Source organism: Uranotaenia lowii, unplaced genomic scaffold (genome assembly GCF_029784155.1).
Source record: "Uranotaenia lowii strain MFRU-FL unplaced genomic scaffold, ASM2978415v1 HiC_scaffold_58, whole genome shotgun sequence".
In the NCBI taxonomy this organism is placed as follows: domain Eukaryota; kingdom Metazoa; phylum Arthropoda; class Insecta; order Diptera; family Culicidae; genus Uranotaenia; species Uranotaenia lowii.
In genome coordinates this window covers 1-24,662 of record NW_026598511.1, presented here as the reverse complement: position 1 = coordinate 24,662, position 24,662 = coordinate 1, and the positions used below count along the sequence as shown (strand labels likewise).

The 24,662-nt window shown below is 36.8% G+C and overlaps 2 protein-coding genes across 4 annotated transcripts; one reads left to right on the top strand and one right to left on the bottom strand.

Moving 5' to 3' along the window:
* The first annotated feature begins 16 nt into the window (after positions 1-16).
* LOC129760337 (uncharacterized) lies at positions 17-6,669 on the top strand. Of its 3 annotated transcripts, none has more exons than XM_055757975.1 (5): positions 17-110; positions 341-568; positions 1,637-2,689; positions 2,980-3,215; positions 5,363-6,669. In XM_055757975.1, coding segments are annotated over exons 2-5 (1,803 nt in total). In that variant the 5' UTR covers positions 17-110; positions 341-566; the 3' UTR covers positions 5,875-6,669. The 3 variants fall into 3 exon arrangements, 2 of the variants coding, with proteins under 2 accessions (XP_055613950.1, XP_055613949.1); XR_008740327.1 differs by lacking the exon at positions 17-110 and adding an exon at positions 3,509-4,706 and having other exon boundaries at positions 137-568; positions 5,363-5,503; XM_055757974.1 differs by lacking the exon at positions 17-110 and having other exon boundaries at positions 143-568.
* LOC129760338 (hatching enzyme 1.2) lies at positions 5,361-21,217 on the bottom strand. Its single transcript, XM_055757976.1, has 2 exons — positions 20,504-21,217; positions 5,361-7,016 (listed from the first exon to the last, which is right to left on the bottom strand). Exons 1-2 carry the CDS (start codon positions 21,144-21,146, stop codon positions 6,745-6,747), a joined length of 915 nt encoding a protein of 304 aa, XP_055613951.1. The 5' UTR covers positions 21,147-21,217; the 3' UTR covers positions 5,361-6,744.
* Positions 21,218-24,662: the final 3,445 nt, after the last annotated feature.

Sequence of the window (24,662 nt, the reverse complement as noted above, 5' to 3'; positions counted from 1 at the left end):
TGCTGTCAATATACGCATTGGAGGCGGGACAAAAATATCGTTTTTCATCCAATCCGGCAACAAGCGAGCACATTTTCGTTCGTTCTCTTTTCATTCCGGACCGTGATTAGGTAAGCATCGGAAGCGAACGTTGTCTTCCTGATGTGGTTGAAGTGCTTGAGTCAGTAAACGTGGTGGTAGATTCTTCGAATAGGAAAAATAAATCCATTTTCTAGGTAGTGGCGTATCCGGCTCTACCTAGTTTTATTTTCTACCTATAATCGAGGGAAATCGCACAACTGGCCAAGATGCTCATTCGTCAAGTGAAACGTGTACTAATTGCAGCCACTTCTGCTTGCAGCATATCGACGGCCATCAGCAGCAGTACTAGTAGGCTTTGTTGTAGAAGTTCACGTCATCCGGCTACCGAGATCAGCCTTTTCGCCACATCAAGATTTCCCGGGACTTGTCAGGGTTATTTGAGGCGACCGGAAGTCATTCACCCAGCAGCGTTCTTCTGTGCAAGGCAATTTTACTCTACAGTATCGGTTTCGATAAGTGAAAAGGAGAACGACGATTTTGGTGAAATGTAAGTAAAACTTGACAATTCATTAGGATTAGTTCATAAATTATCGAGTTTGTTAAAAGCTTTCTGTTTGAATTGGAATGTGCATTAGAATTTAAAATTTTCAGCAAATTGAAAGCTTAGTGAAAAATCGATTTCACCATCGGAGACGTGCTAAATTAAAGCGTGCTTCGAAGTAAAATTCAAAATGGCGTCGCCCTCTATTAACTTGGCGTATTTGTTGCTCTAGCTAGAGAAAAGAAACGTGATTTATGACGTCATCGTATGGTTTGGTAGTTGCCAGAACGCCGACAGATAATAATCTTGTAAGCTGTTTCTTGATGCTGATTGTTGAAAAAAAAAGAAATTCCAACTGCTAGACTTCGGCGAATTGTCGGGAAAAGGCGTGGATATCTCTAAAATTGTTTGTGATATTCCATATTTCAAGCTTATACCACTGACCACACTGACATGACACTTAGAACAAAAATTCAACCATTTTCTGTCTAATTTTTTGTTGTCAGATTTTGCAGGTTCGCAATACCGACGGCAGATGGCGAACCTGAAAAATTTGACAAAAAATGCCCTGTAGGAAAAATGGTCCTGTTTAGCCCGATTTTATCGTAGAAATTGCGTGTTTTATTTTTAAAGTTGGGTGGCATTTCCTAACTGGGATAGCATTTCTTCAAATCGATCGATGCGCACTCTGGAATCGACATTGCGTACTGTTGGAAAAATGATTTTTTTTGTTTTTTTTTCTGGAAAAATTATCCAGAAAACGAAATCGAGTGTCCAGTCAGTATGGTCAGTGCTTATACCGTATTTTTTAATTTTACACTTTTAACGGGAAGAACTGTTGAGAACTATTTAAGTGATGCAATAAACGATAACTGATATTTTTTTAAGATATACCTACATATTTTTCTAGGACATGTGAAAGTTGAACAATGGTGAAATCCTTTTGCACTTGCCCCGGTGTACCTTATTCATTTAGAGATTCCAGCTTTATGTGGAATTCTCAATAGTTATTGCCAATTGTCTTTAAATGTTGAAAAGGAAATAAAAAAAATACATAAATAAAACTTATTACAGGGCTCCGAGATTTGAACGTGACGACTACAAGAAAGACTCGCACCGCGGTGTCAAGCGCACGGGTACGGAATTCAAGCGTAGCCGTGAAGGAGGAGATCGCGGTGGATATCGTGGAGGTGCTGGCGCAGGTGGTGTTGGTGGAAACCGTTCAGGTGGTGGAACCCGTGAAAAATGGTCCATGGACGGCAAGCAGCTCCAGAAAATAAACTGGAGCAAGCTTGAACTAGCACCGTTCAAGAAGGATTTCTACCGGGAACATGCGGTAATTAGAAATCGTTCTCAGCGGGAAGTTGATAGATTCTTGGAAAAACATGACATAACTCTGATTGGGAACTGTCCCAAGCCGATTCAGGAGTTTGACGAAATTGAAATGCCTGATTATGTGATGAATGAAATCGAGAAACAGGGTTATCAAAGACCAACCCCCATTCAGGCTCAGGGTTGGCCAATCGCTCTCAGTGGTTTGAATATGGTTGGTGTGGCTAAAACCGGTTCCGGCAAAACATTAGGATACATGTTGCCGGCTATTGTGCACATTAACCATCAGAAACCTGATCCCCACATCAGGGGACCTTTGGTTCTGGTATTGGCTCCAACTCGAGAGTTAGCACAACAAATCCAACAAGTTGCTACTGATTTCGGATCCTCTTCTTACATTCGTAATACCTGCTTGTTTGGTGGTTCAAGCAAAGGGCCACAGGCTGGAGATTTGCGCCGTGGAGTGGAAATTGTTATTGCCACTCCTGGACGATTGATTGATTTTCTGGAAAGTGGAACCACCACACTTCAACGAGTTACTTATCTGGTGTTGGACGAAGCCGATCGTATGTTGGACATGGGCTTCGAACCACAGATTCGCAAAATTTTAGAACAGGTTCGTCCAGATCGTCAAATTTTAATGTGGTCCGCCACTTGGCCGAAGGAAGTTCAACGTCTGGCCCGTGATTTTCTTGGTGATTATGTACAGATCAACGTTGGTTCTTTGGAACTGTCTGCCAACCACAATATTACCCAATACGTAAAAGTGATTGAAGAACACGAGAAAAATGACCAGTAAGTATTGAGTTTCTTATTTATTTTAAAATTACGAGCACAGAGTCGCTGGTTGGGATTTAACGATACATCAACTGTCCCCCCAGTGCTTTTAACATTGCTCGAAAAATAATCTACCCTTGGGCACATACAAAACTCAACTCTTTTGGGGAGTTGCAGCGTCTGCTTCAAGCAAGCGCAAGGGACATTTCAAAACATCATTCTAGTCATTCATTGTATTAACTACTTTTAAATTTAAGGAAACAGTATTTTCATTAATTTTTTATCCCCCCCCCCCCTCCTCTATCTAGATTAAGCAAACTTTTGGATAATCTACACGCGAAGGGCAACCCAGGAAAAATTTTAATCTTTACCACAACCAAACGCCGGTGTGACCAAATCACCAACTATCTCCGTCGCTTTGGTCAGGATTCGGTTGGCATGCACGGTGACAAAAGTCAATCGGAGAGAGAGCGCGCTCTCAATCGATTCCGAAATGCCAGAAGTTGTATTTTGGTAGCTACCGATGTAGCAGCTCGTGGTTTAGGTAAGTTAAATTCCAAAGAAAACTTTTGGGCAGAATTAGAAACTCAGCCAGCAACTTATGTTCTCGGATTTCGGAATCATGCGCTTCCATTTTTAATTCAGGCTGTAGCAAGTATGTCTATTTCAAAACAAGAACAATACTAACTGGTTCATAAATCATAGTTTCCCAGTGTTCTCAGTGTATTTCCCAATATATTAAACACCATCTTCAGTTCTTCACTTGCATAAGCGGCTTTGTTACAGTATTGATTCACATTACGTTTTCCTTTCTCTTACTTTTCTGTCTGCTTTCAGAGGCCGGAACTTTTCGTGATGGGGATACAGAGCTAGCGTTCGGCACTAAATGCAACCCGGCACCGGTTCCATACCAGTGCCAGCGTTTGTTGTTGTTGCCGGCGCCGGTGGCACATCTCATTCGTAAACCACATTGCCACTGTCACAGCTTGAGTGACAGCAGCACTGCTAGAGGAAACCCTTTGCATACGTTTCACCCGACGGAAGTTGGGGTCCCGTAATTGGAAACATCCAAAACCCTGGGGACCACATAATTCGTCATTCACTGATTGACTTCCGGGAAAAGTGTATGCGAAGCTGAGTTTCGGCACAAATCTGGAGGCGGCTGTAGTGGAAATTATTCCACGGTTCTAACGAACAGCCGTTGCACACTCCGGAATTTTACGAATAAGTGCTAATGAGATGGCACTTGATATCCTCATCCTAAACGAATTAATATTCGGCCTCGTAAATGGAAGGGTAGTTTTGATAAACAGCTTGTTTTTCCGATCGACCGAGAATCGGCGATGGTGGTAAAACGAATTAACTAGAAATGCGACGTTCGATGATACGCTCGGGAATGAGAACAGGTTCTTCGTTAACTTATTGCGACTCCGGGCTGGAAACTATAAAAAATGGAAAGCTCGTGGAACGTTCCATCAACGCTATAGCATGTACGGATGAATCAATGAACAGTGGATACGAAAAAGGAAACTAATTCTAAGAGACTGACTGGAGTGGTCTAATAGTTAACGAGAATGTGAAATTGAAAGTTTCCTGGAGAAAGAGCACTACTCATAAAAAGTACCACAATAAGCTTAGCGCAATCACGAATGAATCTCAATCTCAGCTAAGGAAACTGAAACCCGGAACACAGATGGTACCAGCAAAATATTCCCCAGCGACCGTGGCACTAGAATAAAATCAACAATTATTCGTCCAATTATTGTACATCAAACGGTTTAAAAGAGCAATGAAATCTCAAGCAAAAAAATATTTGATCACTGAAAACCAAATATGACCCTTTCCGTTAGATTGTTTGTTGTGCTAACTGTAGAATCTTGCCATCGAGTCCACCGCATACATGATCTTGGTAGTGCCTCTACGAACGATAAATACCACCTTCGCAATGAACTTCTCGCCGTCGGAAAATAAAATAAAAACAAACCATTGAATAACGGATGTTTTTAACGACTAGCGTTTGGACGTCTCTTAAGCGGTTTGTATTCATGTCGCCTTCTTCCAGTTGATTCAGTAGTAGGATCATTTTCCTAGTGTAATTTTTGGTTCATTAACTGTAAAATCGATTTCATCATTATTCTGTCACTTAGGATGGTACCCTTGAAACCCATAACTTAGAGAAACCACACTTAAAAAATTAACAATCAGTTTACTCTACCTTAAGTGTTTCAAAAATTTATAGGGTAAAACATCTTATCTAGGCTCGTTAAAGATTCAATCAATTCATTTTTGCTAAACTTTCATCATTCAAAAGGAGATTCAAAATTTTAACCACAATTCGACACTTCGTTGCGTGGTTCAAATTAAAAAAATATTTCTTGGGTGTTGAAAGAGTAAAAATGCTTGAATTTTAAATGATTTGAACTTAGATGCTAAACCCTTAACGACGGTGAAAGATCATATCTGCCGTTAAAATTTTTATTTTGCAACCAGACAAAAGTACACAGTTGATCTCAACTCCGGACATTTAAGTTTCACTATAATGTCTGTTACTTATTATTTTTGTTAATCGTTATTCACATCTAGATCAGCAGATATGATCTTAAACCTCACCGGTTGCATAAATCATTCAAACCATTCAAAATTAGTGATCAAACAGCAACGTTTTTAAAATTATCCTATTTCTTGTTACAGATGTGGACGGCATTAAGGTGGTTATCAACTACGACTATCCACAACAAACGGAGGATTATGTGCACCGAATCGGGCGTACCGGTCGTTCCAATGCCACTGGCGAAGCGTATACTTTCTTCACTCCTAACGAGCGCAAGCAGGCTAAAGAACTTGTAGCTATTCTGGAGGAAGCCAAACAAGAAGTTCCACCGGAGCTACTTAAATGGCGTCATCTCGGAGGTGGTGGATTCAACCGCTACGGAGGAGGTGGCGGCGGTGGTGGAAACCGATTTGGAACGTTCAAAGGTGGTCGGTCAGGGAACGATTTTGGCCGATTCGGATCGAATGGTGGTGGCGATCGATTTGACAGAGGGAACGATCGCAGCGGCGGTGTTAAGCGGCCCTATGGTGCAAGTAGTGGAGGCTATGGAGGTTCATCTACATCCAACAGTTACGGAGGTTCGAGTTCCTATCGGAATGGATCGGGAAGTGGAGGAGGCTCGACGATGAAGCACATCAAGTTCGACGACTAGACAGCTACTCTGTGATGATCGCTTTTAGAATTGTTCCGTTTCCCGCCTCCCTTTTTCTCATAGGATTAGTTATATGTCTCTTATCTCGTAACAATCGCATATGGATAATCTATTTAATTTAATGAAACCCACAAACCAATTATAATCAGTTAAATACTGGAAACCAAAAGAGTATTGTTTATGTTTTTAGTTGTTTTTTGAATTCAGTACAATCTTGTAATCAGTGAATCCTGTGAATTTTCGGGGTTTCAAGCTTCTAACATATTGAGAGAAGGCAAGATCGAAACATAAACATTTTTTTCTGTTAACACTGAGAAAGGCAATCATGTATTCAAGAAACATCGCTTCTGGATCAACGGAAAGCGTTAGGTGGTAGACTACACACAACACAAATTGAAATGAACAGAATCTTTTTTCACAAGTCCTTAAATCGATTAACCAAGCGTTTTTAATTTATTTTTCGTTGTACTATTTTTTTTTCTTTCAATGCGGCTTTCGTGTATCTTAGTAAATTTTTTCTCCGATGAAAAAAAGGAAGTAAATTTTCATTTCCAGCCTGAATAAACGACAAATTGAATTACACTAAATTAGAACATGATTTGTGCGTGTTTAGGACTTGTAAATAATCGACAGGATATGAATGGATGCCGGTAAGGAATCTGTAGGGAATTATACAATCTAACAAAAAAAGCTTTGTGCTGAAAAACACGCTGCTGCTCATACATTTCCAAGATGAAAGAACAAAAATGAAAATAAAACCACCTTTCAAATAAATAAACTGTTTATTACATTCAAGCATATTTTTCAATTTTTTTTGAGTGAATGGCACTTATTCCGTTCGCCTGACTCTACCGCATAGGAAGTAAACTTTCAAATTCCCAGAGTCTTACATAGGTTGTAATACTTTCTGCTGAGACGCGGTTGGTCCAGACACTCGTACAGGTCGTTGATCTTGAGGCAGTCGATCTTACTCAGAGCATCCCGTTGACCCAGTTTGATGCCGGGCATCTTTGTTTCGATGGTAACCTTACCTCGGCCCACGCTGAAGTAACTCTTGCCGTAATGCATAATGCTGTTGTAGTCGTACTCGAAGCTGTAGCTGGTGTTCTTCAGTGACTGTTTTTCGAAGTTAGATTTGAAGGCTGTCGGGTGGAAGGATACGGCAAAATTTGCATTAGAAGGTGAAAATTCATTCACGAACAGGAATTTAATAATGAACTAAATCCTGTTTTCGTTTCATGTGTTATTAAAAGTTGATTTTCCTTTGGTAAATGGTAAATTTATATGTTATTCGGTTTTAAATTTTCCCCGAAAACGGACGATTAGAAACTTTAACCCTATATAATACGCTCTTGAGTTTTAATATTGGAAGTTTGGCGGCTTGTGTCTTTTTTAAGGCATATCCAGATAAAACCATTTCTTCGGGGACCCTCTATGATTCCATGAATGTCATGTCGGAGTAGGCTCGAGTTCGATTCCTGTTCGAGGGGATTTTTTTCACATACCATTCACGATTGATTTTTTTGATTGTTACATTATACGGCTAGTAGCATCATCCGTCAAACAAAACACCAGAAGCATAATGTATGAGCATGTGTTAATTCTTTGAATTCTACAAACTAGGATTGGTCGATCTTGGATCGATCCTTGAAGGATCGATCTTTTCAACTCCGATTTTCGATTTTTTGGATCGATTCTCCAGCCAGGAAAAGATCGATTAGATCAGGTTTTTTTTCGATTCGATCTTTCGATCTTTTTTACACATTTAGGGGAAATAAGAGCATAATGGCCACATTAAGGAGGACGCTTATTTAACCATAGCTATTATATGTGAGTTTCATCATTGTTTCGTGTTCAGATACTAAAAAAGAAAATTTCCTAACTGAATGAAACTTGAAAAAAGTAGACATAAACGTTTAAAAATGGATTTTAAATTTTTTGTGCCGAAATCTGAAAATCAGTCACTGTAGGGGCGCCTTGGGCACCATGAATCGGGGCAAGATGAGCAATTTCTGCCATAGAATCTAGCAGCGAATTTAATTTGATGAAGTCAACTGAATTATACACTTGACTTCTTTACATCTGACAATTTACCCATTGGTAAGGTGTCGGAGAGATAATCAGAAACCTCGAGTTCGATTCCTGGTCGAGGCGATTTTTTTTTCATTTAGCATTCATGACCAGTTAAAAAATAATTTTAGAAATTTTCCATTTATTTCAATACAATTTTGCAAATTCTTTCCAAACCTTGTGAATTGGGTGCAGAAAGGTGCAGAAAGAATTTGCTAATCTTAGAAAAAACAGCAATTTTTCTAAAAATTACTTTTTTCAAAAAATAAATTAATTTGTTTTTTGATTTTTTTTTCTGCATATTTTGTTTGATAACTCTAATATACATTATACAATTTTAATAAAAATACCTTAAAATAGTTTCTTTTAATCTCTTGAATATTTCTTGTCAGTACATTTCTATCAAATATCAAAGCGGTTCCGTGATTTTTTGATTTTGATTGGTGTTGATTTTAAACACTTACTCCGGTTCACCTTACATAAAAGCGCCTAAAATTTTATTCTTTCCATATGAAGAAGGATTAAACAAATTTGAAATTTTGTGTCTTTTTTGCATATTTTTTAATAAAAAGCAGTTTCCTCTTGTAACAAATGGAAAAGATCGATTAATCGGTTTAGGGGTTTAACCCCCCCATTGAAATTTTCACCTTAGTAACGGAAAATTTCTTGATTTTAAAAGTTGTTTGAAAATAAGTGTTTACAAGCTATTCAGTAATTTGGCTCGCCTCCGGTGGAATTTAGTCTTAAATTACTCTAGGCTTGGTAAATTTTGATTTGACCAAAGGCTAGAGTCACTCAACCTTGTGTAGTGAAACTCTAAATTTGACATACAAAAGCCTTAATTATTTATGTAGTAAGGGTTTTTGTTAAGAAGTGCAACTCAACAAGTTCAGAGTTTGAAACCAACCATTTTAACTTCAAAATTAATTCATCAAATTCTAATTTTATACATTAACAAGTCGGTAGCCATGTAACAGGCGTTTACTTCTCACGATGGTCAGCAGAATGAACAAAAAAAAACTTAAACTCATGTCCTCCATTTATTACTAAAAATTTTAAATAAAAAAGTCGTATATGTCTTCACAAATGTAACGCTGATATGAGATATTCTGCAAGATATGAACATAGTTTCAATTTATTTTTTTGTTTCTCGTTTTCTAAAATGCTCAACTTCACATTAAAAATTTTCTTGATAAGTTCCATAAGGCCAAAAAAAATTTCATTCTTCTTTTGTGCAATGAATTTAAAAGGCATTTTGACTAATTTGGGTGTCCTGAATCTAAATATGTATGCAATTTTTATATCAGGTTTTGTTACTGAAATAACTTATTAAATTTTTTTTTTTAAGAAATTTTAACACTTTTTTGACAAGACTTTAAATCATAAACATAACGTTTTTAAACAAAAGTTTTAAATCAGTTATCAACTTTCTCTACCGAATAGAGAATTTATAAAAAAAAAACTTTCCTCCTAACATCAAGTTATTTTGAACTCTGCGAAAAAGGTTATAAAGTTTTCCATTTGTTTACTTTAGTTCATTCAACGACTTCTACTTTTTATCTTTATATTTTCTTTTATTTTCATTTTCAAAGAAATTAACTATATTCTATAGCGCAGTTTTTTTTATTTCCTAATTTTTTTTAAATTTTTTTAGTTTTTAATTTTTTGACATAATTTTTAAAAAGTTTGTCTTTATTTTCAATTCTCAATTTTTGTGTTCTGAAAACATAATTGAAGGCTAATATTTAATAAGTAAAAACATAGTTTCAAACTATTGTTGTAATATAAAACCAAGTTTTTTTTAAATGTTCATGATTTTTTTTAAATAAATCTTTGAAAAGTTCGAAAAATGATTCGAAGTAGCAACTTTAAAGCTAAGTTTGAATGCGCAATGCTAACTAAATTTGTATTTGCTATGTGCTTCAAATATTTACAACAAAACATGGAGTTGCTTATTTTAAAATTTTCTCATTGATCATTGGACGATGGACGATTCATGAGAACTATATCGTTTCCATCCACCAAACAGACAAAAAATGTCTGGCAAAAGTATTGAAGAAAATAAAAAATGGAATAAATGATCCATTTGTGTTTTGAAATCAGAATCTCGCGATATTGTTTTGATTTTTTGGTTGAAATAGATTTACTGGTTGTTAAACAGAGAATATGATTTTCTTATGGAAACATTCGTCCAAAATTCTATAGAAATAGCATTTCTAGATCCATGCCTGAAAAATTGCACCTCGCGTAACTTTTGATCTCATCGATAGAACTTTTCGAAATCTTCAGACATGCTAGCTTCATGTTTCAACAATCATTCTGCAAAATTTCGATAAAAAATGTAGCGTAGTTTCTGAGATATTGCAGTTTGAATGAGAAAAGTCCAAAAAGTCCGATTTTCGTAGAATTACTGTATCTCAGGTCACACAAACTCCAGAAAGCTCAAATTTTGTGATATCATAGTGTGATACTTGATCTATCTAATGCAAAAAATTTGATCTAAAAATATCATTAGAGTAAAAAGTTATGGAAATTCAAAGTCGTAGTGACAGACAGTGCGCGTGCTTTCAATTTCTATACAATTATGAACGGTACTGTATGCTATTGAGTCAAAGTTTTATGCTCGAAGTGCTGCCGCGCAATGTCGACGGTAAGAGGCTTTTAGACAAAATTTGAACGAAAGTTTTTGAAAATTTTATGAAGAGGTTAATCACCGTGATTTTTGTTTGTTACTTTGATTTATCGGCCTAGCGGTGAAAAGTGATGTCCTTTTTAGTAGGGACATCTAAAGATTATGAAATTTTTTATATAGATGGATAGAAGGTTTGAAGAAATGAAAGATGGTGAAAATGAGCGGGTAGAATTTGTTTAGAAGCATTACAATCACATATCAAATTTTTGTTCCTCACGAGCCTACTACCACAGAGAACAGACGTACAAGCTCGAACAAAAAATCTTCCAAAAAGTGTGTAAAATTTCAAATGCTGACATTCAAAAAATACGTTAGAAATTGACTTGAAATAGTGCAATCTATTGTGCCGTTCAAAAGTTACAAATCAAATTTTCAGGTGGCCAGTTTTCGAAAAGGCCCAGCCAAAAGAAACAGAAAAATTGTTCAAAACTATCGTTGGAAATTTTACACAAGTTTCGTGGGCTAGCTTGTATGTCTGTTCTCTGTGCTACTACTATGATCAGTGCTGCTACTATGAGGTAGATACAGATAGAGTTGCATCTACCACCACACATTAGTAGGCTAAGCGTGGTCCGCCCCACAAGGGAAAACTTGCAGTGGTGGTAGATCACTATCAGACTATCGACCGTACCGTTTCGCATGCAAACCCCGCATGTAACGAAATGCGAAGATAACAAACTGAGAAGACTAAACATCAATAGATGCGTTTCTGAGTTAAAGGGAGCTTATCTGAGCGATCACATATCATCTTTTTGTTCGTCCGCACTGCAAGTTTTCCCTTGTGGGGCGGACCACGCTTAGCCTACTAATGTGTGGTGGTAGATGCAACTCTATCTGTATCTACCGCTTCATAGTAGTAGGCTCGTGAGGAACAAAAATTTGATATGTGATGGTAATGCTTCTAAACAAATTCTACCCGCATCATCTTTCATTTCTTCTAACCTTCTATCCATCTATTAGGATATATTGACAGTTCTACACGAACACCACCTTAGCAGGAGGCCTCAGCCCTAACCTCAAACCATGGGAGAATAGAATCGATTTTTAAGAAGGGCGCACGATAAACGCGATTTTCCGGTACTAATATCGACAAATGCGTCCTGTCGAAAAGCGATACACAGATGTTCGTGTTTTGGTGTTTGGGGTGTTCAGGGCTGCCAAGTGCATTGATATTTGGAAAATGATTACATTTTTTCAATTGCATTGTTATTGAAAAACATTTTCATCAGTACTGAGAATTTGTAACTTTCCCGTCGATTTCTATTCGAATATGAATTTTTTTTTGAGCAGGGAAAAGCCCCTGGGAGTGTAGCTACTTTCAGGCCACTTCTCCCAAAGGCATAAAACCTCCTCATCACTTTATTATAAGATTTTTTCAATGATTTTTTATAACATTTGGTTTCACAATTCAAGTTTTCATAACGCATCATTTATCTACATGAAATATCAACTTACTGTATCGCCCACATAAACGATGAAGCGAATTATGTTGATATGTTTGAAATAATCAGAGCATGTAGGCGATTATTTTCAACAAGTCAACATAGACGGGGCTTTCATTAATTTACTTGTTTGTAACAGTGAATGACTTTGTATTCGTTTAGAAGTTAGAAACAACTCTTTTTAACCTACCAAGCAGTACATAAAAATATACTTCAGATGTTTTGAATTCACCTTGAAAATTCTTAAGCAAAAGTTGGCTTATCTTCATCCATTCAAGAGCGCCCACATAATTAATTCAAATGAGCTGTTGATAGTAATAAATTTAATCAATTCAGAAATATAATAATCAGTTTAAAACAAGCAAATACCAATTTTAGTAACGAACCTAGCATCACTGGTGAGGCCGCCAGCAAATCAAAATTTGAGGTTATGGCTGAGGCCAATTTTTCGCCAATACTATCGTCCGTATATACTGCCCCTACTCGCATAACAGTCCCATATGAATTTTCGTCATTTTTCATCTAACCAGACAGTTCGTCATTTTGAACATAGGGCTTCAATATAAAACAATAAAAAAAGAGATTTTGTCCTAGAAATTTCGAAAAAAAATATCAACTTGTGGCTGTCCCATATGAAATATACCCGCATAACAGTCCCATATGAGAAATACCACGGATTTGGTTACTTTTCAATGCTTTTTTCGGCGAAATTGTCTTTGATTTATTGCTTTGAATCATTTAAAAAAGATTTAAACTCACTAGATGTCGAATTATGTACATTAGTTCTCGAAGGCAGGCCAGTAAGAAGGAAGGAAAGTCTTCCTGAGCAAAAAACTAACAGATGCAATCAAAACCGTAAAAATATTCAACTTACAATGTAAAATTCACGATATTTTTCCAAAAGTATGTTTCTTTTTCTGATAACTGCATTTAGAAGTTCAAACATGATCAAATTTGAGTCTTAGAAAGTAGCTTGGTTAGCAAAACATATTCTGCATGGGACTGTTATGCGAGTAGATTTGAAAAAGGTCTCAAATATGCTCGCATAACAGTCCCATAACGAATAAAATGGTGCTCCCGACGTTACCGATGGCCCGATTTCTAAAATTTCAGGTCTTACGATTAATTATGAAAACATAGAATACATTCCATCAAACGATTTTCGTTTATGCTGAAAGTTGTGGTCATAATTAAAGAATATATTCCAAAACAGAAAAAGCTGATTTTCTCGCTTGCGTGTTTTTGCATATGGGACTGTTATGAAAGTAGGGGCAGTATACCCTTATATAAAAAATTTCATAATCTTTAGATACTCCCTACTAAAAAGGACATCACTTTTCACCGCTAGGCCGATAAATCAAAATGTTTTTGAAAATTTTTGAGAAAAGTCTTATTTGCACAATGTCTAGACATAAAAAGATCCTTATCAAGGAATATTTAAATAAGGTAGTGCCGAGAGCCATGTTGGATTTTTTTTGTGACGTCACAAAAACGATTGTATCGAAAATTTATGTGAGAATGCTAGGAATTTCAAAGAAAAACACGTTTTAGAACGAAATCGAATTCCAATTTCATTTCGATTTTGTTGTAGGGCCTCTATTTCATTATGTAATGGAGTTTTTTTGTCCTTTGAAGATTGCAATATTTTTTTTTAATTTATTAATTAATGCAATGTCGCCTTGAAGCTAAAACGTGCAAAAATGAAGAAAATATTAACTCCAAAAAGGTCTAGCTGGTAGATATTGAATGTTCAACTGATTGTCATGATTTTAATCCAACTGGTTTACCATATACAATTCTTATGTAGAACAATCAAAACTAATTCATGATTGTTAACTCAGTTTACTAAAATGCCAATAAAAGATTGTGGTTTTGTTTAAAAAAGGGCGTTTTGATCACTTTATTGTAATGAGGAGATTAAACTGCACTGACTTGAACATTTTCATGGAAGACTTTGAACTAAGTTTAAAATTTTGCAAATTTCAATGGTGAAAACCCACCATTTTTTCGAATTTCGATGGTCTATTTTATTGTAAAATTATATGCAAATGCAACTTTTTTTGTACCCATCTTGAAGAACAAGATCCTTCTACAATAGCATGTTTTCAAAGTGTAAAATTTAGAAAATTTAGAAAGTTTCCTAGTAAATGACCAGATTTTTTGTGATTGTGACGTCTCAGCCTGTGCCAATACTAGAGCAGGGCTGCCTTGGCACTACCTTCTTTAAATATTCCTTGGATCCTTATTGTTTGAAGAGTTAAAAAAATATATGAAAAAAAGAAAGTAATTGTAGTATCTTTATATCTTAAATCATAGTAACCTTTTGATATGTTGGCAACATAAAAAATAAACATTCTTGATTCAACTAGCTATTAGCAAGGGCAGACGTCATGAAGCTTCTCTTAGAACATAGAAACTAGTCCTGTTTTCCCGATACTACATTATATAAATTCAAAAGATGGCAGATGACCATCCAGGCGCGGTCCTATGGGGGGGGGGGGGTGATCGGGGTGATCACCCCCCCCAAGCGACAAAAAACCGTTATAAAATACCCGCAAAAGCTCGAATTTCTAGAAAAAGTTGGAACTTTTCTCAGTAGATGTGCTTTTTAATTTTCAAAATTTTCCACTCCGTGGGGGTGTTTATTCATCAAAAAAGTTAATTTATCACTCAAATCGCTCAATATTGAAAAAAGTCGGTCTACCAAACTCAAGTAGCTGTGACTTGCGATTCCCTGGACTGAATTATACCAAATAACTTTTGTTGATAAGTAACTCAACAAAAGTGTGTTGTTGAGTGTTGATTTTGAATTTGCTATTATTGAAATATAGGGACAACTTTTTTTGAATTGTCACTAATTTCCCTCATATGCCTAAATTAACACGAGCAAAAAGTAATAAATTTTATGTTTGCTTCAAATTTAGAGCTTCTAAATTCTTGATTTTTTTTATGAATTTGAAAAAGTCATATAGGAGGGTGAATATGGTTATAACACTGAAATACTTGAAATATTTGTTTTGCTGTTATCATATATTTATTGCCAACAATATGCAGTTTCTTTTTTATTTGCTCAGATTTAGAAGGAAACAATAAAAAAAAATCATTAAACCACATTAAACTATAAACGTACGGAATCATGTGATTTAAAGTTTTCTTCATTTCTAGAAATTTCAACAATGTTTAATGGATTGACAGATCTTGGTAGTTCTAAAAAGTAAAAAAAAACCTATGGCCTTCAAGTGTTTAATTGCCTTTATTGTAAGAAATTTAAATTTTAGTCAAATTATCCATCGGAGTGATCACCGTCTTATTTTTTTTATCTTTCTTTTTGTCTTCTAGTCACCAATATTTCACTAAACAATTCAATCGTAATTAACAACAAGTGTTGATGCCGCAATTTTTGATGAAGTTTTGAGCAGCGAAAAGCTTTCCATTAGGATTTTTTTTTGTATTTAGTAGAGTAAAAAGCTTATACAGAACTGAAATTTAAATATAAATTTGAATTTAAAATTCACTTTTTTTGTTTATAGCTGGTTTATTGGGAATTTTTAAACTTTATAAAGTCATATCAGATGTCTTATGCTAACCTCATTTTAAAATCTAAAGCAGTGCTATTTTCATTTGCGTTTACAAGGAATTCATGACTTATTGCAAAATAAAAATTCAAGTTTTGAATCACAGTAAAAATTCTCTTCCACGAGATTTTGTCACCCTAAATTTTCCACCATTCAAATATGAATTATAATCTTAAAATTAATAACCTATATTATGAATTTTAAAAACAAAAATTTAAATTTCAGATCTAATTTTATTTAATTCTGTTTGAAATGTATCTCATCAAAGATTCATATTATGGATGACCATGAAAAAAATACAAGTAGTGCCAAACAAAAATCAATAAAAGGAAGAGTTTTAATTAAAAAAAATCTTCTCAAGAGATTTCAGCAACAATAAATCGAAAAAAAAGATTGCGTGTTATGATTTTTGCGTTCCTTATGAGTTTTTAGAGCCAAAAAAGTATTTATTAAAGCTGTTTCAATACGAAGGAATTTGTTTTGGCAAAAGAGATTCAAATTCATCTCCAGAACCCAAAACCTGCATTCAAAAACATAACACAAGGAAACAAAATTCACATTTTCGAGGTGCAAAGAATTTGAAAACTGATTTCGACTCATTCAGGAGCACTAAATGCAAATTTTAGTTTTTTTTACTAGCACTTGTTTCCGGTATAAATTTTGAAAATACAAGGTTCACTGAAAAAATTTGTGCACTTTTTAGCAAAAGTGTAAAATAACTAAAAGATTTAGAAAAAATGTTTTTAACTTAATGATCAATTTTCATGAAGACTGTGAGTAATTTAACCATGAGAAAAAAATTATAGAAGTAAGCATGTTTCCCCATTTTGTAAAATATTAAGATATTCTTGACGAAATTTGTATTGTTTTAATTTGTCACATTTTGGCATATCCCTGTAATCGGTATCGTTGAATGAATAAAGGATAATGAAAAGGTTCCAACAATTTGGTAGGTATATCAAAAGATATACGTACGTCTATGTCGACACAAATCATCGTATATGACTTTAGAAAAAAGCATATACCTACCAAAAGTGGAGGCAATATACGTACATGTTTTCGTTATTTTCTGGTTTACGACATCGACAACATAATATGTGATGTCATTTACGATGTTAGAAATACTTTGGTACTTTATGTCGCATTGGCGTCGTTTTGTACGTTACATTAAAGGATTCGATTCATGCGCATTTACGACGATGGGAGGATTAACTGTTCCATCCACACTTTATGCGATGTGTGTTTTACCCTTTTACGACTTGAAGCGATATGATGATAAATTGGCGATTTAAGTCACCTTTAATGCGAGGTGTGTTGAACTCTTGTACGACTTGAAGCAATCTGACGATGAATTGGCGATCTAAGTCACCCTTTATGCGAGGTGTGCCGAACTCTTGTACGACTTGAAGCAATCTGTCGATGGATTGGCGATTTAAGTCACCCTTTATGCGAGATGTTTTGTACTCTTATATGACTCGAAGCAATCTGTCGATGGAATGTCGACTTATGTCACCTTTTATGCGAGATGTGTTGCAGTCTTATACGATGTTCAGAGATTTTAGCATCGGTTGACAACTTAAGTCACATTTTATAAGATGTGTGTTGTAAGCTTGTACGATATGATGCAATTTGACATTTGATGGACTCTTTAAACGATATTTTATGTGAGTTGGGATGTACTCATGTACGATTTGTATCATAAAACGATTTTGCGGACCACTTTATGTAGCATGTTATGTGTAATATTGTGATTGAAATACGACGTTAGGAAGAAATAAAATTAATTGATGATTTTAACTGATTTTTATTATAACTAACGTTGAAATGCACTAATTATATTTTCGTAGGTACCGCAACCGGGCATTTTCCCGCTCGCTACTTTCCTAACTGCCACCGCCTCCATGCCTCCCTCAGTATCTTTGACGCCTCTTCCTTTCGGGTTTACTGCGGAATTTGCCGGGCCACAATTCTGTCCGTGAACATTCCTTGATACTCATAGTCACACGCAAATCGCCGGGTAATTATCCGGCGGGATTGTTTTAGTCTGAGCCTAGTAGGGGAGAGTAATCCTGTTATTTTTGAAAGGAAAATGTTAGTGAGGTTTCTGTAAAACGTTGTTTTTCCAAAACCTACCTTTATTATTTTGTTTCCTCCGTTTGCTTGTTCGCTTTAGTCGTCAACTTTCACAAAATTTAAATGCTGATACTAAATTGCAAGCACGATCGCAAAATTGCACATCCACTGAACACGATTTATCACGATGAAGTTTTAATATCATATGATGAGATGTGGGCGAACGCTAAGTATCTGTTAATACGAATCTGATTTGATCGCATTAAATATATTTATATCGTGGGTAAAGTGACCAATTATACGATTATAATTAAACTTGTTATAATATTTGTAGCTATATCGGAAAGACACGATGTTAATTTGCCTACTAATGTGACATTCTAGTAAACATACAACGTGATACGAAAGACCATGCTTACGTAGTATTCTTTACGAATTTATTCGAAGTTATTTACGATTTCGATTCGAAAGTAATTTGTGTACCAATAAAATGCTTCTCAAGAAATCTTATGCGATCGTTATAAGATTTCATTTGACATCGGTGGAACTAAATACGACTTCATCCAACATATCGTAACTAAGTCGTATTTCATTGGGATGTTGCATCTTCTACGATAAATAAACGATATGATCGAATGGTAAGTGTACATATTTACGATTCCGATTTGAATGGCATCTATATACGAGTTTGACGATGATTTTTTTTACGATTTCATGTTGGCTGGGTTTTTCATATTTTTTGTTGTTAATGTAGGTTAGCTTTTTCATCAATTATCATTGATCAATTTCACTCTAAACTGGTTAGTTTTAAAATTTCTAAATGCCAGAAAATATGAAGGGAGAGAAAAAATCTGACAAAATAATCGAGTTTGGGACGCAAAACTCTTCCAAAATCAGTTTGCCTCGGTTTTAATTTTTCCCTTGTGAATTAAAACTATGCCCTCATCATTCCACTATTTTTTCGGTAACAAGGCAATCATGCTAAAAAGTCAGAAGATCTTTTAGTGATTTTTAACTTACACTCCTGGATTTCAAGATCTACAGCAATTATGTCACCGATACTGCTTCCAGCTCATCTACACAATTCTATTGAAAATTTAAGTTAAAATTTAGCTTCAGGTTTGATATTCTGAATCGGAAAGCTTGGCTATTTCAATTGCAAATGATTGAGACTCTTCACTAAAGAAAAGTATGAACTTTCAGATTTAATCCTTCATTTCATAATTTATTATTATAATTCAATATTTAAAAAAAAATAGGAATTATGTGTAGGTTCCTACATGAACAATAAAAAAGATTAATGATTTTTTTTCTAATTTATTTGTTGTATTACAATTTCAATTGAAAATTTTGAATGATAACTTCAAATTCAAGAGTGAATCAATAAAAATTAGGTTCCAGAAACTTCATATACAGAAACTGATTTTGATAATCGTTATTTCTACTTAATTCATATTTTAAGTGTTGATTTTATTTATTCTGTTTCCAATTTTGAAAACAATAATACTATTTTTCCAAATCACGATTCAGTAAAATGGGCTTGTGATATAGCTTAGTTGGCAAGTCTGTTGTCTCCTGAGCCGATGTCCGCGAGTTCGAGCTCAAGAGTAAACATCGAACACAGTTGTACCGGATAGTTTTTCAATAACTGTCCGCCAACTGCAACGTTGATAAAGTCGCGAATGCCATAAAGATGGTAAAACGACTATAATCGAAACAAAAAAAAAAAAAAAAGATTCAGTAAAATACCCCAATGAAGAATTTAATGCTCGTTAGTTATGTTTTGAAAAGTAAATACTTCCGAAAAATTATAAAATATCAGAGTGCTAATATTTAAAAGCTCAGGAAAAAAATAGAATAGCTTGAAAAAATTTTTCTACATGTTCATCTCTCAACAACGTGTGTATCGTTTTCATTGAAAAAAATACATTTATAACGAGAAATTCTTTAAAGTGCTCTTAAAGTGACAATTTCAAAATACCAGATATACCTACAAATAAAAAAACAATTAACAAATATTTTTTGCAGTGGATATTATAGATTCGCTGTTTTTTTCTTAAAAGGATGTGTAAGTTGTTTTAGAAGGATATTGAAATGAATATATAGAGAAACCTTGATAAAGTTTTCATTATTCATCTCTTGTTTCATACTTTTTTAAATACTTGTTGTTCAGTAAAATTCATGGGGGAAGGAGGAGCAGTGCGCAGCTTCTATTGTAGACTCATTTGCAAATGACAATACACTCCCCCCCCCCGCAACCCCTCCCCCTCCTTTCACTCACTCAAATGATCGTTTTTTCACAAGATATTAATGTTCCTTTATGTTGACTGATTTTTGAAAATTGGAAAATCACCCCCCCCAAGAGCCAGCTCTACGACCGCCCCTGTGACCATCCTTGAGCTTTGAGCGTAAATGGAATTTTTAGATGTATTTAGCTCGGAAGAAGCAAAAAATACTGGTTTTTCATTAGAAACTTTTATCTTCAATGGCCGATTGTATTTTGTAGATAATTTTCTTAGAGCCTATTTTAGCAAACAAAATTTCCTCTAAGAAAATGCGTTTTTATCGTTTTTCGATCATAAATTAAACAATATCAACAAAACTGTGACTCGTACTAAAAAATGAAGTGTGATTATTTAAGGAAATGATGAAGCAACCTCCAAGAGGTTTTTAGGAAGCTACGCAGAAAAAATGTTAACATCATGGAGCTCGTGTCACATCCGAATTACATCTCTTGTTGGAGTGCCACCTGGCTCACCTGGTCATTGTTTTCTTACCTGGTATTATATTATCCCAGACGATCTTCACAAATCGATCCCGATCGGCACGCGACTGCTCATGGAAGATCCCCAGTGCGTGCATCAGCTCGTGAATTGCGCGTCCCTCGTGGCCCAAACAATTTACACTTTGGTGATCGGGAGGCTGCAGCGACACTATCTGGGTACCACCAGTTTTACCAACGTAACTCCAACATCCCTTGGGGTACTTGATCGGCCAAATCAGAAGGAAGTCCTTATCTTTGCCATTCCACGGAACGAAATTGACACATGTCATAAAGTTGAGCGTACGGATGGCCTGGAGGATGGTTACCTGATCGTCCACGTCGTACAGCGGACTAATGGCATAGGGGATGGTTCGGTTGGGCCAACGTCGATCAGGAAAGACATCCCAGTTTAGCCCAACGCGCCAGTATTTGTACATGTTGTTGTCCATAGCCATATCACCCTGAAATAAGCCGGGCGTCACTTCCGGATCCTGTTCGGATTCCTGCAGATGCACCGATTGCTCCACCAGGTCTACGCTGTCCGGGACCGGCGGATTCAGCACGTCAGGAACGCGGGGGAAAATGATCGCGGCATGAGCGACAAGAGCTAGGATCAGTGAGAGGGCAACCACCACCAGGTGGGTTCGGTGGTCCATTGTTTTCTTTTCTGTTTAAATCCGATAAACGCGATCGACGCCCCAACCGAAAAACCGAACCGTGCGTCACGGAATCAAAATATCGACTAACGAAAGGTGAGAGAGATTTGGTTCCGGCCGACGCCGAAGAAAGCATTGGAAAATTGCATATTTACATGTGGCCCCGCGGGCTTGCTCGTATTGGTCTGACGGCTGGCTGGGGATTAATGTGAACCGCGGGATGTTTTTATATATTTTTCGAATGTTTGCTTCGCTACATTCTCCGGTGCGATGCGAGCCGTGATCTTCGGGCCAGTTTGGGCGAGGTCGTATCGGCAAGACTCCGCCGCCCCATCTGCACAATGATGGTGCCTTCCTGTAGGCGGTGGCATCGTAAAGACGTAATCGATTATGGTGACGACGTTTCTCAGCTAGAGAAAGGTATAGGAATCGTCAAGCGGGACATTTTATGCAACAGCGTGGTTAGATGTAACATTTTTATACCACTAATCCAATTTTATTTTAATTTTTTATTATGTAATTCAACACACAAAGACCTAACGTGTGTTCAAGTTACACTAAGGACCGGCGAGGGAAAAAGAAAAGTGGGAACGTTAGATCTTGTACCTTATATCACAGCTTTATATGTATCTAAGGTAATACTGAACCCATCTCTACAAAATTTACACCATTGAATTACTGGAAGTGTCAAGATTTTTTTCATAACAGATGTTTTTTCTAGTTTCAGCATTTTAAATTAGATTTCGAAATGTAGAGGTAACATTTTTTTAAAGGTATTGATTATTTAAATGTGAATTTCTAACATACCTACGCAGCAAAAAAAAAAAGTATTGCGATATTAAAGGGTGTTCGGATCAAAAAGTGGTCAGACTATATTACGTGTAAATCGTTTATGGGTTTATTTAAAAAAAAAACAAAGAATCTTTCCTTTTGAAGTTCAATATTTAAAAAAGACGGAAAAAATATTCAGTTAAGATTCCGGTCGACCTAGTCCAAATTGGCGAAACTTTCGTTTGAAGCCTGTCGTCAGATTTTGTACAGTCACCTTATCCACATTCTTCTTCGAAGAACGCCAGTTTGCTTTGAACTGCTTCTCGCTGCTTTTAGTTTTTTGAGTCTTCATACGGGTTTGCTTAACTATCGTTCAATACTTTTCGATTGGACGAAGTTCTGGTGTGTTGAAAGCAGGCGCGGATCTAGAGATTGCTCTTAGGGGGGTGATTTAGTAAATTTTTTGTTAGCAATCTGATCATAGCAACACAGAATGCATTTATCCTAATCGCAGCAACTCAGAAACTCATGTCAAACAGTATATAAGATCAAAAGATTGTAATAAAGAATGATTCCTTGTCTGGCAGTCATTCTATTAAGATTAACTTCAAGAGTTAACAATTGGCGACGAGAATTTCAAAAGAAACCCACCAGCGCCTCCATCAAGATGGCCCAACCACCAACCGAAGGAAGTTTTGGAAGCTCAAACCGCATGGAGGAAATCTTCAAAATGTTTCTGCATCAAAATCGACAGATGGCGGAGCAGAATCAACGTTTGATGGTAATCATGGAGCGTTTCACCAACAAGCGGCCTCCCAGCAGCCAGCAAACAATCCGGAACTGGTCATCGAATCCCTTTCATCAAACATCCGGGAATTCTGCTACGATCCGGACTGTGGTCTGACGTTTGACCGCTGGTATCAAAAATACGAAGACTTTTTCCTCCAGGATGGTTCCAAACTCGACGATGCGGCCAAGGTTCGGTTATTGCTCCGAAGTCTCAACGTTACCGTCCACGATAGGTATCTCAACTTTATTCTACCCAAACATCCGAGGGAATTCAGCTTTACCGAGACAGTTGAAAAACTCAAACAACTTTTCGGAACCCGAATTTCCCTGTTCAGTAGAAGGTACGACTGTTTCCAAGTCGTGAAGCAGCCGGACGAGGACTACGTTACGCTACGCTGGGACGGTCAACAAACGATGCGAGGATTTTGAGCTTGGCAAGATCACACCGGACCAGTTCAAATCGCTCATCTTCATCCGAGGCCTCCAATCTTCCAAGGATGCCGACGTCCGTACACGCCTGCTGTCCAAGCTGGAAACGGATGAAGCGGATTGCAAACTGGAAACACTTATCACCGAGTGTCAACGGCTCCAGAATCTGAAACAGGATACGGCTTTGGTTGAGCGTAAGCAGTCGTCAGCGGCTTCGATTTGTGCTCTCAAGCAGAGGAAGCAGCTGTCGAAATCACCGAATCAACCCCCGAAGAAAGGCAACCAATCAACACCCAAGACACCATGCTGGCTGTGCGGTGCTATGCACTACGTCCGTGACTGCACCTTCACCAAACACGTCTGCAAGTCCTGTGGTAAAGTTGGTCACACAGAGGGATACTGCGATTGTCTTCCGGTGAAGCAAACTAAAAAACCAAAACCGGTCCAAGAGGATGTTGCTATCAACCACATCAGCAGCGAACTTCGAAGAACATTCATCGAGGTCACCATCAGCGGCGTGGTAATCAGACTACAATTTGACACAGCGTCTGATATCACCGTGGTCTCGAAGCAAGTTTGGAAGAAGTTAGGATCTCCACCACTGCAACCGAGTTTCAAACAGGCCAAGGCAGCATCTGGCAAACCCCTCAAGTTCATTGGCAAAGTTCAACGCGACGTTACTGTGGGACACCAAACAAAGTGTGTAACTTTTTACGTTACCAATCAACCAAATCTCAATCTTTTTGGTCTTGATTGGATCGAACAATTCGGTCTATGGTCAATTCCACTCTCTTCAATCTGCTACAAAGTGGAATCAAACCAACTGGTACCGACTAAATCATCTTCACGGCGTTTCAACATTGGTGATGCAGTTTATGCCAACGTTTCCGCAGTCAACGGTGGAAAAATGGTACCTGGAAGTGTGATCGAAGCTTTCGATAGCGCTCATTACAACGTGCTACTGGATACCTGGAATGGGCGGCAAAAACTAATTCGCTGTCATATCGAAGAGTTGAAACCACGAGCCAATAGAAATCAAGTCAACAGCAGTTTCAGCGCTCCACTCAACATTTTGGTGGACATGTTCGGACTTGAATCTAAACCAAAGGTTCCAACAACATCACCGGAGGAAGGTTCTGACACTTCATCCGAAGTTTTCGATGATACCGTGGAGTTTTTGGAGGATCAAAACCCTGAAGATTTCGAGGACGCAGTATCAGACGTAACTCAACAAGTAGACGAACTCAAATCTTCAAGCGTTCCTGAACGGGTCAGACCGCGGCGTACCATTCGGATGCCTTCCCGTCTGGAACCATACATCGTGTTCTGAAGTTAGAAGGGAGGAATGTTAGCAATCACCAATTTTTGTTAAACATAAATATTTTTATAATTCAGTTACCTGCCTGGGGTAAGATGCAATAAAATGCAAATCAAAGAGACACCTTGTAAATCTCGTTTCCATATGCTTCATCCAAAGATTTACTTTTATTCTTTCAGCTAGTAAAATTTTTGTAGTATTTTCTACCC

Excerpts from the sequence above, each read along its gene's own strand:
- LOC129760338 (XM_055757976.1), bottom strand. The coding sequence starts at position 21,146 with ATGGACCACCGAACCCACCTGGTGGTGGTTGCCCTCTCACTGATCCTA. Across the intron at positions 7,017-20,503 it reads CTGGGATAATATAATACCAG|CCTTCAAATCTAACTTCGAA; the intron begins GTAAGAAAACAA and ends TCCACCCGACAG.
- LOC129760337 (XM_055757974.1), top strand. The coding sequence starts at position 288 with ATGCTCATTCGTCAAGTGAAACGTGTACTAATTGCAGCCACTTCTGCT. Across the intron at positions 2,690-2,979 it reads GAACACGAGAAAAATGACCA|ATTAAGCAAACTTTTGGATA; the intron begins GTAAGTATTGAG and ends TCCTCTATCTAG. Across the intron at positions 3,216-5,362 it reads TGTAGCAGCTCGTGGTTTAG|ATGTGGACGGCATTAAGGTG; the intron begins GTAAGTTAAATT and ends TTCTTGTTACAG.